The sequence below is a fragment of the Fukomys damarensis genome, unplaced genomic scaffold (assembly GCF_012274545.1).
Source record: "Fukomys damarensis isolate Sample0158 unplaced genomic scaffold, DMR_v1.0_HiC HiC_scaffold_39, whole genome shotgun sequence".
NCBI lineage: Eukaryota > Metazoa > Chordata > Mammalia > Rodentia > Bathyergidae > Fukomys > Fukomys damarensis.
The window spans coordinates 112,101,621-112,117,238 of NW_022900951.1; the positions used below are offsets into that span (position 1 = coordinate 112,101,621).

Here is a 15,618-nt window from a genome sequence, read left to right on the forward strand (position 1 = left end):
AAAAAAAAAAAAAAAAAAAAAAAAAAAGACACTGCTGGGGCAGATAAACAAGGGCCCTTGGGAAACAAGGCAGATGGCCAGGTCTGCTTTCACTTTCTGTACCTTTTCAATCCTCTAGAAATCCAGATTCACCTGCTATCAAAATAGCTCAAAGTGCCTAACAAAATACAGACTTCCTGAGAGACATGGGCTCACACTCCCACTTTTGTGCACCATGTGAAGTTGAGATTTCTACTGAGCAGTGCTCACACAGCCATTTGTGAGTTTCTTCAACCTTAACAGTGAATTCTAGGGTTGTCCTTTGTTTGATGTTTGAAAATACCACTACATAATAAAATAATGTATTTATTATAATCCTTTAGTAAATGAAGGCAGATTATATGTTACTAGTCTTACCATTTCACAGCAGGAATCGGGGATCGTGAAGTATTATGGTCTCTTTCTGTCAAGGCATAGTCATAGTTATCGGCATTTAAGAGTAAAGGTATGGATGGGAGCATATTTGATATGCTCTTCTTTCCTGTTATGGATACTAATCAGCTGGGTGAATTACAGAATGGGCCCATGGAATGTTTAGCCCTCAATCATCTATCAGACACTTGAAATGTTCATAACAGGTGGGGCTGGTGAATGCCAGGATTTAACATGATTGAAAGGGTGTTTTCAGTCATGGCACATGGCAACATGGAAATAAAACAGCTATATCACAAGTGGGTGGTAGAAATAGACTTGAAGAGAATTTTAACACCGAAAATATGACAAAGATCCCTACCAGCTTCTGGGTTTCATGAAACATTCATTTTCCTCTGGTCTGAGATTATGTATTTCCTTCTAAAATTCTTATTGGTTTCTATTTATTTTTTGTTCAGCTTTTCTCTTAAGTGCCACCTCTATTGTTTAAAATCTGAGCTAAATCATAGTGGCTTGCTTTGAGAGTCATTTGTTCATTGTTATCCTAAGTAATGATTTACAGTTAGAAGTCCATAAAATAAGTGTATGATATGATTGGGATAATTTCTACATCTTGGTGAGGGTCCAGTAGCAACATAGGAAGGGGCAGACTTGGGGGACAGGAGATATTTAAAACTGTTACTAATCATGGAATGACATTTCCAAAAATCAAATGACAGAGGCTGTGGCACAAGCTTCAATTATTAATCCCTGAATGAATAATATAAAGAAGCCACCTAAGCTCTGGTCAGTTGTGAAATGAACAGGTCTTGAATGGAGTTAATGAGTATTTTCAAGATGCCTCGCTGTTTGCAGGTCCTTTTATTTTATGTGCCTGTCATCTGTAACAGTTCTCATTTTCATAGCCACCTTTTTGCTTTGAGATTTAGATATTGTTTGGGGAGGCAGAATACTGAGCTTTCATTTGGATCTCGCATGATAAAATTGCTCCTCATGCAGTTCTAGAGGTACTTCTCATTTTGTTCTTTGATAGGTATGACATTTAAGCAGTGACTTTGCAGAATTGGACTTGTCATTTAGGAAAAAGTACTCTTCCCATCTTAAAGATTGACAGGAACCTGAGATGGGTGAAGATGTACTGGACCTTTTCTGGCAAGAGTACATAGAACAAGAAATACTCTGGAAAGTTCAACATTGAATCACATCATATCATAGTACATGACTAGATGCCTTAGTCTTGCAGTTAGAGTCACTCAGGAGAAATTGTTGGCGGAGAGACTAGTACCTGACAAAATTATATTGAGAAAAAACTTGATCATATTAATTTCCTAATAGTAGGAAAGGGGAGAAGTATAATGTAAGAAACTGAAGATGAAACTACTGATAAACTCACAAAGATTCCATTCTAGGTTGTTACCAAACTCTTGCTTCTGGGTGTCACTAATGACTAGTAATTGTTTGAATTACGTTTCCAACTATTTGGAAATGTCTTCAGTGAAAGGAAACTAGAGTGGAGGAGAATGGTGGCCCTAAGTCATGCTGTGAAGGAGGAACTCCTGAGATGTGTGTGGGCCAAGTAGGTCACTAAATTTACCACATTTGACTTTCTGGATGCACCACTTAGAACTTTGAAGTGTGATCTTCTCAGTGGTGATTTGGAGGTGGAGTCTAGGAATAGACTGCAGTATGAGAATCTCCACAAACACGATTCCAGCATAATCTTACCTTTCTCTTTACTCAATAACAGGTCCCATTTAAGGGGGTTCATTATTGACCTCTCAGAAGAACTTCATTGTAAAGTCCAAAATAAGTGACATTCATTGCCACACCACCTTTTCCTTCCACATTCACTGTTATTTTCATGCTCACCCAGAATTTCAGCCTTCAAGAGCTCTTCTTTTGCTTTGTTTTGTCTTTCTGTCTAGTCAGTTCTGTCCTGTAGTGTCCCTCCTACCTAATCTTTCCTTCCTGTGCCCATTGTCACTGCCTGTCACACACTCGGCTTTCCCCTCCACCTCATCTAGACAAATACAGTACACTTCTGGGCTATTTCTGTGCCTCCAGATTCTTCCTCTGAGATCTACCCTTTTTCTCCTTGCTTCACTAAACACCAGACAGCTCCACAAATAGTATATAAAGGTGCTTTGTAAACATTACAGTGATTATAGGGGATATTATTAGGTATCGTGCCTTTAATGTGTAACAGGATCATCTCTGACATTAATGAAGCCAGTGACTTTTGGGGTGTCAGTTAAGTAACATCAAGGTTTCTGAACCACTGACCCAAGACAGGGAAAAGTTACTAACTATTGTCACTGAAAAATTGTCTTTCACATTGCAAAGGGCTTTTTCATTTTTCTTTTTGTGAGAGTTCTCGTTTGTGACTTGAGGATATCGATAGTGGGGACCAGCACCTGAGCAGGCAATGCTTAATGCTTCATGGAGTTTTTAGGAAGGCAGGGTTACCTGATTGATAGAAGGTACAGCTGGAATCAATGCAGTGGTTATAGAGCCAAACTCCTAGCTCACACTGGTTTTCATAGTTAACTAGTGGTCAGAAAATAATGCTCTTGTTTTTGTATTATATTTTATATTTCAGACAAAATAGACATTCATTTGCCAACATCATAAGGCTATATGCCTTTCCATAATCTGTAGTTATCAAACATCTAAAATAACTACCATTCTTGTCACAAGAATCCACCTCCTGATGCATAACTTGAAACTAGAATTGACTTCCTAAAGAAAAGCATTTGGTACACTAAGCTTATTATTCACAAAACTATGAGGGGTGTTTAAAATATATTGGCTCTACCTAAAAGCATGCTTCACCACAATCTAAAAGTTAGGATTTGTAAAGGTCAATCATCTAATAAAATAAAAGCATTTCCCCTAGGTGAAAAGTGTAAGTTTATTTTATGGGTGCGGTATTGTAACTGGACAAACTCTGTCTTCATTTAATCAGCCTGGACAAGGAAATAGCTAGAAAGATGTGGAGGGAGAGCACAGTGCCACTTCCCTTCTTTTTCCAGGCTCTGTTTTTGACTCTAACATGTAATATGTTTGCTTGAAACATTCTGGCTTTTATTGTGATTCCATTCTCCAGTTAACTAGGGGTTAGGGGCATGGTATCTTTCAGAATAACTTTTCCTTGAAAGCTTAAAGAGCATAAAAATTAGAAAACTCATTCATTTATCCATGAAGCCTTTGCCTATTGTGTGCTGTGAGAACATAAAGACAAGCAAAGCATCATCCCAGCCTTCAGCCTGGTAGGGAAGAATGGGACCAAAAGCAGTGACATGTACTATTAGACAAGACAGTGGCTCTGAAGGTACCTGGCCTGGGGCCTCTCCCAGTGTGAAAGCTGCTAAACCACTTTCAGGATTCTTGGTAGAACTACATCTTCGGAGGCTTGATCAGCATGTTTGGCTCCTTTTATTTTCTCAATGTGTAGTTTTTGGGTAACTCGTGGGAGCTGGGCTATATTTTATACTCTACATGCCTCATGGAGCAGAAGGGAAAATTAAATGAGTAAGAGAAATCAATGTAATGATTACTGTGGTAGAAGGGCCTAATACTGTGGAGAACAACAAATTGGAGGTAGGAAGATTGTACCGGGTGTTGGTTACCATTTGAACCATGCATGTGGTCAAAAAAAGCTTTACTGACAAAGTGGGTTGGAGCAAAGACTTTAAGGGAGTAGATGAGCAACCAGGAAAGGCTCTGTGCTGAGAGGGTATATGAGATAGTGAGCCCAGTCAGGCAGTAGCCAGGGCACGGGGACCAGGGATGAGGCCAGAGAAGGAATGGGGTGAGGGCGCTCGAGTTAGGGAAGCTTTTCCTAAAACCTCCTGATTGTTGGTCTTCAGCCAGTGATGGCCTGTAGAGCTGGTATAATATATAAAGTTGATGTCTTCATTTTCATTCATGTTTTTACTTTTATTGTCCCTGAGTGAAAAGCAGGAGATCGAATTGGTGAGATAGCGTTGTCTTGTATGTCTACTAGGGATGTGCACCAGCGCTCTACTGCTCTCTCTGGTACATATCAAGAAGGACAGTGTGTTAGATGTCTCTAATGCCCTTAATCTCTCTAGCTGTAGTAACTAATCCCCTTAAATAATATTGGTAACAAAAGTCTCTATCTTACAGTTACTTCTATCATTAATAGCACAAAAATGTGTTGTTTATAGGACTAAATGCAAGCTCTTGAGGCATATAAAGTAGATTAATAAGGTTGGCTCACCATTAAGGTATGTCAGAGCTGAGTCCAAATTTTATTCCAGTAGAGGGTTGACTTTCTATGTGGCCTCTCTGGCTCTGGAGCTAATTTGGTTGCTGAGTAGCCTCACAGGTATTTATATGTAGCATTTGGTATTTTTACTGGGTCCTATTCTTCTCCCTTGGATCACCTAAAATGGTTAAGAATTTTCTAGTGGGATTAAGGTTGTGATCTCTGGGGAGGGGTGGGACATCTGCTCTTGGTTATTTTTGTGTGAGCTGCTTCCCCTTAAATGTATGTTCACAAATGAGCCATAGCCTTATCATCTGGGGTTGAGGAAAGACTGGTTTAGGGTGCCGCTCTGGAACTTGGTCTCTGAGCTATGGCTTCTCAAAGACATTCAGGTAAAAACTTTATATTCTTTCTCTTGCATAATTTTGTTAGGGCAGTCAGTCATTTGGCTAAGAGAAAAGTTCTGATTGAATGATTTTAATCTTGTCTAAATAGCACATAAGTCATAGTTTGTCTGTTTTGTTCTTGTCCTCAAAATGCTATTTCAAAGACAAAAGTTTATTTTTACTCAAGTAAAATTAGCAGTTTGAACAATTTGTGTTTACATATATAAATATATGATTGTATTTTTACATTTTTGAAGGTGTCTTATGAAGCTAAACGATTGTGAGAGGAAAGGGGTTTTTTGGTTAGGAAGTTTTGGTTACTTGTATGATACAACTCTTCATTTTTACTGTGCTTACAATCTAAGATGTTTGGAAAAGGCAAATTGGATGTAGAGCAGGAAGGAAGAATCATTTATAACTAAGAAGGTCCATAATGACTTATAATATCTTCTCTTTTTCTAAATAACGTTTTTTATTTTTCTGAAGAAACAAGCTGTGGATACTTTTGATATGACAGTGCAGCATTAGGTGTTCTTACTGGAAAAAGAGCCAAGTTTTTGGATACCCTAGACCAGGGATGGTGAAACTTTATAGAGCTTTCAGTGGTACAAACAGCCTGCTGTGGAATACGTGCCATAGGTTCGCCACCACTGGCCTAGACCATCATGCCTGTGAGAGTCTTGGTCTTGTTGTGTAATTAACATTAAGGAAGCCTGTGGAGAAGGGGCTGAAGGATGGAAGCCCAGTTCTCTGAAGTCAGCCTGCTGCTTGTGTCTCTCTGTGAAGCCAGGAATGTGGCTGTTGCTCTGTTGCCCTCTGTCCAAGTAACAGTTTCCTTTCTTGGAGTTGGTGAAGTAAGAAGTTAGGCAGAAACCAAGCACCCTGTCCTGTCTCCCAGCTTTCAGATTAAAGGACAAAGTAGTTATTGCTGGTAGATTTTTGAAAACTTAATTGCCTATCGCTGTTTCACAGTGGAAATACTTTTGGAAAAGACTCTCTTGATGTTTTGAAGCAAATATACTGCCACAGAATTCCCCATTTTAATTCATTAATATGCAGTGTTTTATTTGTTTGTATGTGTTCAAAAGCTGCCTGATTTTTTTCCCAACCTCAAGGCACTGTTTTATAAAGATGCTAATACATGTCTGAGATTGTGGTTATTGGCTAACTCACATTTGTCTGGGCGTAGCAAACTGGTCAACTGTGCAGTTTATCCTAATGAACCTTGAATGTACATTAACTGGTAGAGTAACTCTGGTACCCTATTTAGTAATTAAGTGACACATAAGACAGTTTGTTTAAAAGTTGAAATATTTATGGGCTACCCAACCTCAGCTTTTAAATCACATCAGATCTTTACATTATTTTTGCTTTTCTCAATCTGAGGGCTATAACTGTAGTTAAATTAAAACAGTTATTTATATCTTTTAGATGACTTTTAGATTGAGAAATAGCAGTTTATATTGCATTGGGTTCATTGGTTTGTGAAAGTAGAGAGTAATAACTAGGTCCATGAGCAAGAGAGAGGTTCTCATGGAAGGAAAATTAGTGTTGTTTTGAAATGGGTTTAGGATGGACAAAATAGATCATTGGGTCGGAATCCATTGTTAGTGACTGTCCACACACTGAGAGGGTATTTCAAGGACAAAAATGTATATTTTTTACATTGAACACTGAAAAATTAGATAAATTCAGTTCCCTTATCCCTTGTCTGTTCAAGGTGAGGGCCAAGGTGAGGTTGTGGAGGGAAGTAAGACTATTTGCCGTATTATACTGCCATTGAGTCCTTTCCCTAGCTTCTCTATAGTGGGCTACACATCTCAACAGTCCTATCTCATCTTACAGCAGGCATGGACTATGAGTGGGGTGTAATCAAACCGGATTGATTTTTTTAAATAACTGAAAAGTGATAGTCAGAAGATTTGGTTGAGAGTGAAACTGAATGTTTTGTACTTTTAATGACCCCAAATGACTGCCTGCTACTTCACCACAACTGGAGACACCAGAAACACATGTTTCATTGCTGCCAGATCCCAAGTGCCTTTCCAGTCTGAAAGAATGTGCTGCATATAGTATATAGGACATTAAGAAACACTTCATATATGGACAGTATGGTACTAGGGTGGAATCTGCCCTGGTGGAAGTTTAGGGGCACATAATTTTTCATTTAATAATCTATATCTGGCCCTCCTGATACTAGACTTAATCTAAAATAGTGTTATCTGTAAATGGGTGACAAGAAGGGATTTATATTTTTCCTAAATGCAGTGTTCCAGTGAAGTTGCTAATAACATTGAATCATTCTGTACATGTCTGATTTTAAGGGAAGAAAACACTTGCTGATTTTTCTATGAAATTCTATGAAAGACTGCATTTTAGCTGTGACTCATGAGCTCCCTCTCAATGCAGTTATTTAGATGTTTATTCCCAAATGTCTGCTGACAGCTCCAGGTGAATTAGCATGCCTGTGACACAAGTGTCTTCTTTATGGCCAGAGCTTCCTTGCATTTGGTAAATGTTCTCAAGAAAGCAACATACCCTCTCTTTGGAAGTCAACATTTATACTTGGGGTCAGTATTGTTCCCCTATTTTAGACTTAGCAATTAATAGACTAGAAATAACCTGACTTATCTTTTCATGCTGAACCCTATAGTACTCAGGGAAAGTGCATGGATAGAAAAGTGCTATCTAGTCAGAATATTCACTTTCTCCTTAAATATTCGTATCTTGAGCAACTTTGGCATGAAGAAAGAAAAAGGAATGTTATCAAGAAATACATGAGAAAATCCATGTAAAAACACAAGCAAGACTTACTGAATGCAAATTGAATCTTCTCTAATAGGAGAACTAGGGTGGAAAACATTGTAGATAGGGAGGGATGGAGGGGTTGAAGGGGGAGGGCAGGGGAATGGGGAGAAAATAAGAACCAAGATGGATTATGTAAAGGTACAAATTTCCAATGGTCGATATCATTATATTGTACACTTTAAATGTACCAATAAAATTAATTTTAAAAATAGAGTGGAAAACAAATGTTGCAATGTTGTATTACCTGTATGTGTATATGATTGAATTGAGACACTGAGGTTTCTATAGGGACTTCCACGTTGGATTTAGGTCAGGAAGTTTTCTTCCAAAAGAGCAAGATTGTTAGATGAAGAATGATGTTTCTTTTGAAGCAAGCATAGAAAGAAAGCCAGGCTACCATCTTAGAATAGATACTTAAAATGTGATCACCCAGCCACAATTTCAACTGCATTCTAAGGTTCTAGAACGCCTTTTATTAAATGAATCTGTATGAAAGTTTTGTCTCAAAAAATCAGGGAACAACGCAAGTACCTATATGGTATATGTTAGATTTTTGGCACCTTAGGATCACAGGATTTGATTTTTTTTTCCTCTTACATTCTTTTTTTGGTACATTTTAGGTAGACAATACATTTACATTTATCATTGGGAACTTGTACCTTTCCATGAAATGTCTTGCTTCTTATTTTTTCCCCATTCCCCTGCCCTCCCTTCAACTCTTCCACTCCGCCCTATCTACAAAGACTTTGCTTCCATTTTTTCCTTTTGATTTTTAAAACCAGGAAATAGGACATTGTTTTGTGTTAGGTTCATTGGTTCATGAAAGCAGAGAAGAACGGGTCCATGAAAAAGAGAGAAGAGCTCACAGAAGGAAGAACAGTGTTACTCTGAAATGGGCTTTGTATAGACAAAATAGAAGGTCTGATCATTGGATCACGATCAATTTTGAGTTACCTCCCACATGAAAGTTTTAGAAACTTGGTGGTGATTTACTGTTAGTTAGCAGGATATATTGATATATTGATATATCTTTATACAAGATATTGGATTTGATACCTGGGGGCTCCAAGTGCAGTGGCAGAATTTTGTGTGATAGAAAAATCTCACTGCTACGTACAGATAAGGGCCACACCAAGATGTTAGCCTACCCTAGGGCAAACATGTCTTCCACAAAGATAGGTGATAAGAGAAGTGGCCTGTAGTTGTATATAGCAAGTATTTCACTTACTGATGGGTGACATGTCCTGTCAAGATGGCAGCAGTAAGTCAAGGCAAACATAAGTTTGAAAAGTTAAAAGGCTCCATATTTCATGTACTTGGACTTAGAGATGTGAAAGTATTACTTAAGAGATAAATGCTTAAAAATGTAATTCAGTAACAGTAAAGAGAGCCTCCCCAAAAGAGGTCAAGTGCCATTTTCCATTTTTTCTCTTCCCTGATCATTTCTAACCAAAACCAAGAGTAAGATGAAAGTGCAAGTTTTTCTCTCCTCAAGAAGCCAAAGCTGAACTGTGGCTCATTCTGCTGGGTGTCAGCCACTTGGAATATTTGCTATCCTTTATAAAACTCTGTGTCAGCATTGTCATTTATCATCTGGGTTCTTCGAGTTGTTAATCCCTTGAGATAAGTGTTAGCAAAATATTTTATACACATCATTCATATTTTATGCAGAGTTTTGATACAATGTCTCGTCAGTAGGAATGTATTGCTCTAACTTCCAAAGCAAGTGGCATGAAGGTTTAAAAAGGTTTTGTACCATTTAATCATAAAGTTAGAAAAAGAGGAAGTGAGCTAATTCTTGTTGCCCAAAGTTCTACCAAGTCAGATTTCTTACCAAAAAAATATACAAAAGTTCATGAATTTGACGTAGACATTGCTAACATACTTGAAGTTCTAGCCTGTTTACAAAGCCAACATTTCTAGAATTACCTATTCTGTCTTGATTAATAAGTGTTTCCACACACATAAAAGTGATTTAAGTCAACTGTTGAAATCATTTCTAAAATATGCCCTTTGAAATCTCCATTTGGATAGTCTGGGTTTAAGTATACTGAGGTAGGGAATGTAAGGAGACCCTGGATATCTTATTTCATTCTTGGAGAATAGTCCTAAAGCTAAAACTCAAAATACCAAGATGCCTTCTTATTGGCACCATTAACTTGGGGTTGTTAATGTTCCTTTTGCTTGGACCCTGTACTGTAAGACTCTGTATTACAGGAACAATACAATGGTATACAGCTTCACTGACTGATGCTTTCCAAACACTTTAGTAGGTCCATGTTCATTGGTCACCCCTGAATTATTTCATCATCTGGATGCCTAAACATTGAACATGTCATGTTCTAGAACTAAGAAAGCAAACTAAGAGTGCTGAGAGTGTATGCCTGAAAAGTCAGAAAGACGTGGCAGGGAAGATCTTTTTGGTATGAGAACCATGGTAACATTTTCCTTCTCTTCATTATCTCTAGATACCTCTAAGTAGAATTCATTGTGTTTTCTAGAAGTATTTTTTCTTGTGTATGACACTATTAGTGTATGACACTAATGCCTGTATTTTTAACCATAAAGCTAGAATTCAGCAATATCAAAAGGTGGGACTCCCCTTAGGTGGAACTCTATATAATATAATACTCAAATAGAAAAATATTTGGAAGCCATTTCTGCCCTGATAGGCATTAAAAGAGAGTGCTACTAAAGTGACTAGGTTCCACATTGTGTTCTAAACAGAGACCTCAGTGTGGGAGGAAGAGGGATATTCAAATATGGTCCAAGAAGATAGTCTCTGAAGGGCTAACCCAGTCGTAGTTACTAGCCACACAGAAAGCCAGTGCTGTCTAATCTTATAAATTTTCCTGCCAAATGGCATTTTGGAGCCACTGATAATTTAATTTCCTGGCACTTACTTTTACTGGTGATTCATTTGGTTTCTTAACTGAGCTCTTAACAAGAAAGCAGATCTTTATAGAGGGCACATTTTCAAAATGGTAAAGGGAAGACAAGGATCTTATGTGACCTGGGAAAGAGCAGGGGAATTATTTTCCCCACAGTGTCACAGTGAGAGGTACTTTTGTTCTTGGCATGGAGGCCCTTGGCAGTTGAGCAGCTTCTTCATGTAAACAGGGTGGTTTGCCCTGGGTTCATTGTGTACGTTTGGTTTCTAACCCTGTCACGTAAGGGAACATCCTAGCGTTGTTTTTAGGGAAAAGTCAAGTAAGAACTATCCCCTGGTCTTCCTTAGTCTCCTGACTATGACACAATTGTCCCCAGCAACTGTCCTTGTAAAGAATGCCACTCATTTCCTTCCCATGCCAGCTCTTGTGATGAGGGGACTGTGTGCATGTCAGCGGGAGGCAGCAGGCATGTATGTCCTGGGGCCCAGTTTCGCCTGTTTGGAGGCTGTCTGCAGAGACTGGCACAGGTCTGAGTGAGAGTTTCACAGCCTTGGACCAGGCGGGTTCCCACACGCAGGGTGTGGTTTCCTTAGCTCACCCTCTGCTGTTTGGTTGCCTTGGGCAACAGGGTCCAAACAGCTTGGACATGTGGTTATATAAAAAAACCTGAGAATGGAACCCAAAGCAGGAGTCTGGGCTGTTTGGTTGGCGGAAGAGCTGCGGTGAGTAGCCTGTAACTGCTCATTACTTCCCTGCATTCTTTCTCTGGAGAGGACATTTGCTCTGGGTGTTTGATAACTGGGTGTGGATGGTTTGCATTAAATAGTCTCAGCTCTTGTGTTTCCTTCACAGATTAAATAGTTGCTATATCAATTTTCTTTTTTAGATCCAGGAGAAAAATTAGGATATAGAATTAACATGGAAAGAAGTTGAGAGCTAGTGGAAGCTTACATTTGGTATCTTCATTGGTGGCAAGGTTCTGTAGACAGTGACTTTGCAAAGTGGCCATGGAGGGCCTTAGCGGTCTTGGGTTGGGAAGTGACGGGGTTCTTGGAATTAACCCTTTGTCAGAGTCATTTTTTCCAGATCATACTTTAAACTTGCAATATTTAAAACCGCAAATGTCCCAAAGTGGATATAACTGATCCTCCCTCTCTTGACCCAAGGGTTTGATTTTAGTAAGTCACAAAACCACGCATCACTGACAAATAATCTAGTTTCAAAATGTGCTGGTGCCAGTCAAGCGGGCTGCTTTGATAAATGCTCCTCAGCCCTACTTCTTAGGCCTCAAAAGTCAGGGCACTTACCTGGAACAAAACTCTTTGGGATCCCTCTAGAGTCTAAAATTGTTTCTGCCTGATTTCAAGTAAATTTAAGCATTGTAAATGAGTGAGGATTATTTGTGTGACTAGCAGGGTAAAGAGTCGGCTGTTGAGGTTTTGCTCAGATGGATAGAATTGTATAGGTAGGAGGAAAGCGAGACCTGCAGAGAATAAATACTCTTTCCCCTGAAAAAGTGACAGAGAAAAGCACAAAAGCTGGCAGGGAGGCTCCTGACTTGCACTCTGCTGGCAGCCCTCCAAGCAGAGGGCCCGGCCCCTGCCTCCTCGTTCCGGAGAAGCCTGCCTGCCACCTAGGTCTTCATTTGTATATAGCATTTTCCCCTTTCTTGCCTGCACCATGCCAGCCCTCTACTCTGTCAGGTCACTGCTCGCAATCACCATGCTTCCCAGAATCTCTGCGTGGTGACTGGCCAGGGCTCAGAGGCAACGTCTTCCTGGGAGTCGTAGTGAAGTATCACTTTCCTTGGGGCCTAGCGGCCAGCCAGGCTCAAGGGGAAGCTGGTCCCGGTGCCCAGAGCTCATTTACTCCAAGTATCTTCTTGGCTGCGTGCAGCACTGCGCACTGTGGCAGAGCAGCCTGCCATACCTGTTGGTCATTTGTTCTTCCTGCTTGTCCCTGCAGGTCCTTCCAGTTATAAGGTGGGCACCATGGCTGAGAAGTCAGACTGCCACTACTGCAGGGACCCTTTGCAGGGGAAGAAGTACGTGCAGAAGGATGGCCACCACTGCTGCCTGAAGTGCTTTGACAAGTTCTGTGCCAACACCTGTGTGGAGTGCCGCAAGCCCATCGGTGCAGACTCCAAGGTACTGGGCATCCCTGTGTGTGAACAGCACGGGGTGGGCTTCGGGGTGTAGCTTTCCTGCTGCCCTGACAGCAACAGGCACCTTTTTGAGTTCTGCTCCTCATAGCAGCCATCTTGAGGCCTTGAGGCAGGCAGTCTCTGCTCCCCAAGGACGTTCCTGGTGTCCCTCCTTGTTTAATAAGGGCCCCAGGCTAGATGGACCCTGAGGCTTTTGTCAGCTCTTTTGGCTGTACAGGTTGAATTCCGTTTTGGGAGCAGAAGTGTTTCAGATTCTGGGTTAAAAAAATATTTGGAATAATTTGCATATACATAGACATCTTGGGGATAAGACACAAGGCTAAATAGGAAATTCATTTATGTTCCATGTATACCTTACCTACATAGGCTGAAGGTGGTTTTATGCAATATTTTAATAATTGTGTGCCTGAAATAGTTTGTGCATCACAGCTAAAGTGGCTGGGAGAGTTTCTTTTTCCCCCTTGGAGACACTGAATAGACGATGTTGTGTGTGCCAGCGTGCGCGCCTGGGTTTTGGCTGTGACCTAACACATAAGGTTAGGTGTGGAATTTTCCACTTGTGGTACTGTGTTACCAGTCAAAAAGTTTCAGATTCTGGAGCATTTTGGGTTTTGAATTTGGGGATTAGAGACACTCAGCCTGTACTAAGTATCTGGGAATTGTGAGGTTTTCATCCTCATTCCAGTGCCCCTCTTACTACTCTGAACAATACTCACCTCAGGGTAACCTAGGTATGAATGAGTATGTCACTCAGTAGTCAGCTTTCACAGGGGCTGCCCTACTCTGCTTGCTCCCCAGGAGGTGCACTACAAGAACCGCTACTGGCACGATACCTGCTTCCGCTGTGCCAAGTGCCTTCACCCTTTGGCCAGCGAGACCTTTGTGTCCAAGGACAACAAGATACTGTGCAACAAGTGTGCCACTCGGGAGGACTCCCCCAGGTGCAAAGGGTGCTTCAAGGCCATCGTGGCAGGTACTGTCCCCCTTCCACCCCGGGCTGCCCGGGAGGAGCTCTGAGGGCAGCCATGAGGGTTGGCTTGCTTGTCATTGTGGGGCTAATGTTGCTGTGACCTGCTTTGAGACTTTAGCATATATATGTACACATATACATACACGTATATATCGTACACATATATGCTCGCACACACGCACACACTTGGAGACTAAAGAACACTGGCGAAAACAGCCTGTGGCAAGAGAATGAAGTGAACAGTATGTAGCGCTTTCTCGTTTGGGTGTAGTAAGTGATGGAGGCATGCTTCCCCCCAGGGTGTAATTTGGGCTCAGAGGTCAGTCAACCCCCAGCTGACTGTTAGTCCATGCAGTGGGTAGAGGCGGGGGAGTGGGGATTCACATTTCATAGGAAATCATGCTGCTGGGGCCCTGCCCACAACAGAATCCCAGGTGGACATCACCGCAAGGGGCACAGGGTTAGGGTTAGGTGGAGGCGTGAGGCCAGCGACTGCAGGGTCTGCATCCCCTCACCTCTGGAGTGCCCCGGGGGGCGGGCTGAGTGGATGCAGCCCCCTGCAGAGCCTGTCAGTGGGGCTATGGGCCTGCTTTCCCCTGCAGGAGACCAGAACGTGGAGTACAAGGGCACCGTCTGGCACAAAGACTGCTTCACCTGCAGCAACTGCAAGCAAGTCATTGGGACCGGAAGCTTCTTCCCGAAAGGGGAGGACTTCTACTGCGTGACTTGCCACGAGACCAAGTTTGCCAAGCACTGCGTCAAGTGTAATAAGGTACTTTGGCAAGGGAGTTGCGTGTTGACTGCTATGTCTCGAAGTGTTGACAGTTTTCAGAGCACTTGCACACACACTATCCCATTCCATCCTCACAACAGCCCTGTGACGTAGGAATTATTATGCCTATTTTACGGATGAGGAGACAGGGATGAGAAAGCAAGCTGTCTGGTGGCAGTGGTGTGGGCAACCCCAGCTCTGGAAGCCAGCCTCCGCCACTGGGTTGCTGCATCACCTTGCCAAGGGGCTCTCCTGCCCCGGGCCTTGGTGTCTTCATCTGTAAATTGGGGATAATAATGGCACCTGCCTCCCATGGTCGTGGTGGAGATTAAATGAGATACTGTAAACCAAAGCGCCCAGCACAGTGCCTGGCACGTGGTAGGCATTCAACAAAATGGTTGTTGAATCTGAATCCGGTGCTACACTCCCTGGTCTAGGCCATCACATCTGGAGGAATCACTTACCAGGATCAGCCCTGGCATGCCGATTGCTTTGTGTGTGTTACCTGCTCTAAGAAGCTGGCTGGGCAGCGTTTCACCGCTGTGGAGGACCAGTATTACTGCGTGGATTGCTACAAGAACTTTGTGGCCAAGAAGTGTGCTGGATGCAAGAACCCCATCACTGGTAGGCTTAAAGAGTCCTTGCTAAGTCTGCCAGGCTAGGTTTTGCGCATGATAACCATCTCTCATTTTCCTGTGTCATTGATTTCATCCACAAAGGCCCTCAGAGAATGCCCTTCTGTCCCTGCCATTGTAGTTCTAAAGGCCCCCCCACTAGTTCAGATTCTCCTGCAGGCCAGGCTAGCTTTTGTATTACAGAACACTTCATGACTACTGCTGACTAACAATGCCAGGAGTTCACAAGCCTGAGACCCTTGGGCCACAGGCAGGCACTGCAAGAGGGATTGGGGGGGACTGAGGGGTGAGGGAGGGGAGGGGCTTGGAAGAGGGAGGCATGGTGGGGGAGAGGAGGAGGGAGGGGGAGG

At 41.8% G+C, this 15,618-nt stretch overlaps 1 protein-coding gene across 5 annotated transcripts in view; it reads left to right on the top strand.

Moving 5' to 3' along the window:
• Fhl1 (four and a half LIM domains 1) overlaps positions 1-15,618 on the top strand; it is a 55,061-nt gene that overhangs the window by 36,767 nt on the left and 2,676 nt on the right. For 2 of the 5 annotated variants that reach the window (XM_010642518.3, XM_010642510.3), the window contains exons 3-6: positions 12,693-12,874; positions 13,690-13,864; positions 14,464-14,633; positions 15,071-15,257. In XM_010642518.3, coding sequence (XP_010640820.1) covers positions 12,719-12,874; positions 13,690-13,864; positions 14,464-14,633; positions 15,071-15,257 — 688 coding nt within the window. In that variant the 5' untranslated portion in view covers positions 12,693-12,718. Of the gene's footprint in view, positions 1-4,937; positions 5,035-11,357; positions 11,450-12,692; positions 12,875-13,689; positions 13,865-14,463; positions 14,634-15,070; positions 15,258-15,618 lie in introns of those variants that run through there. The other 3 variants (XM_010642500.3, XM_010642530.2, XM_010642525.3) reach the window with 3 other exon arrangements.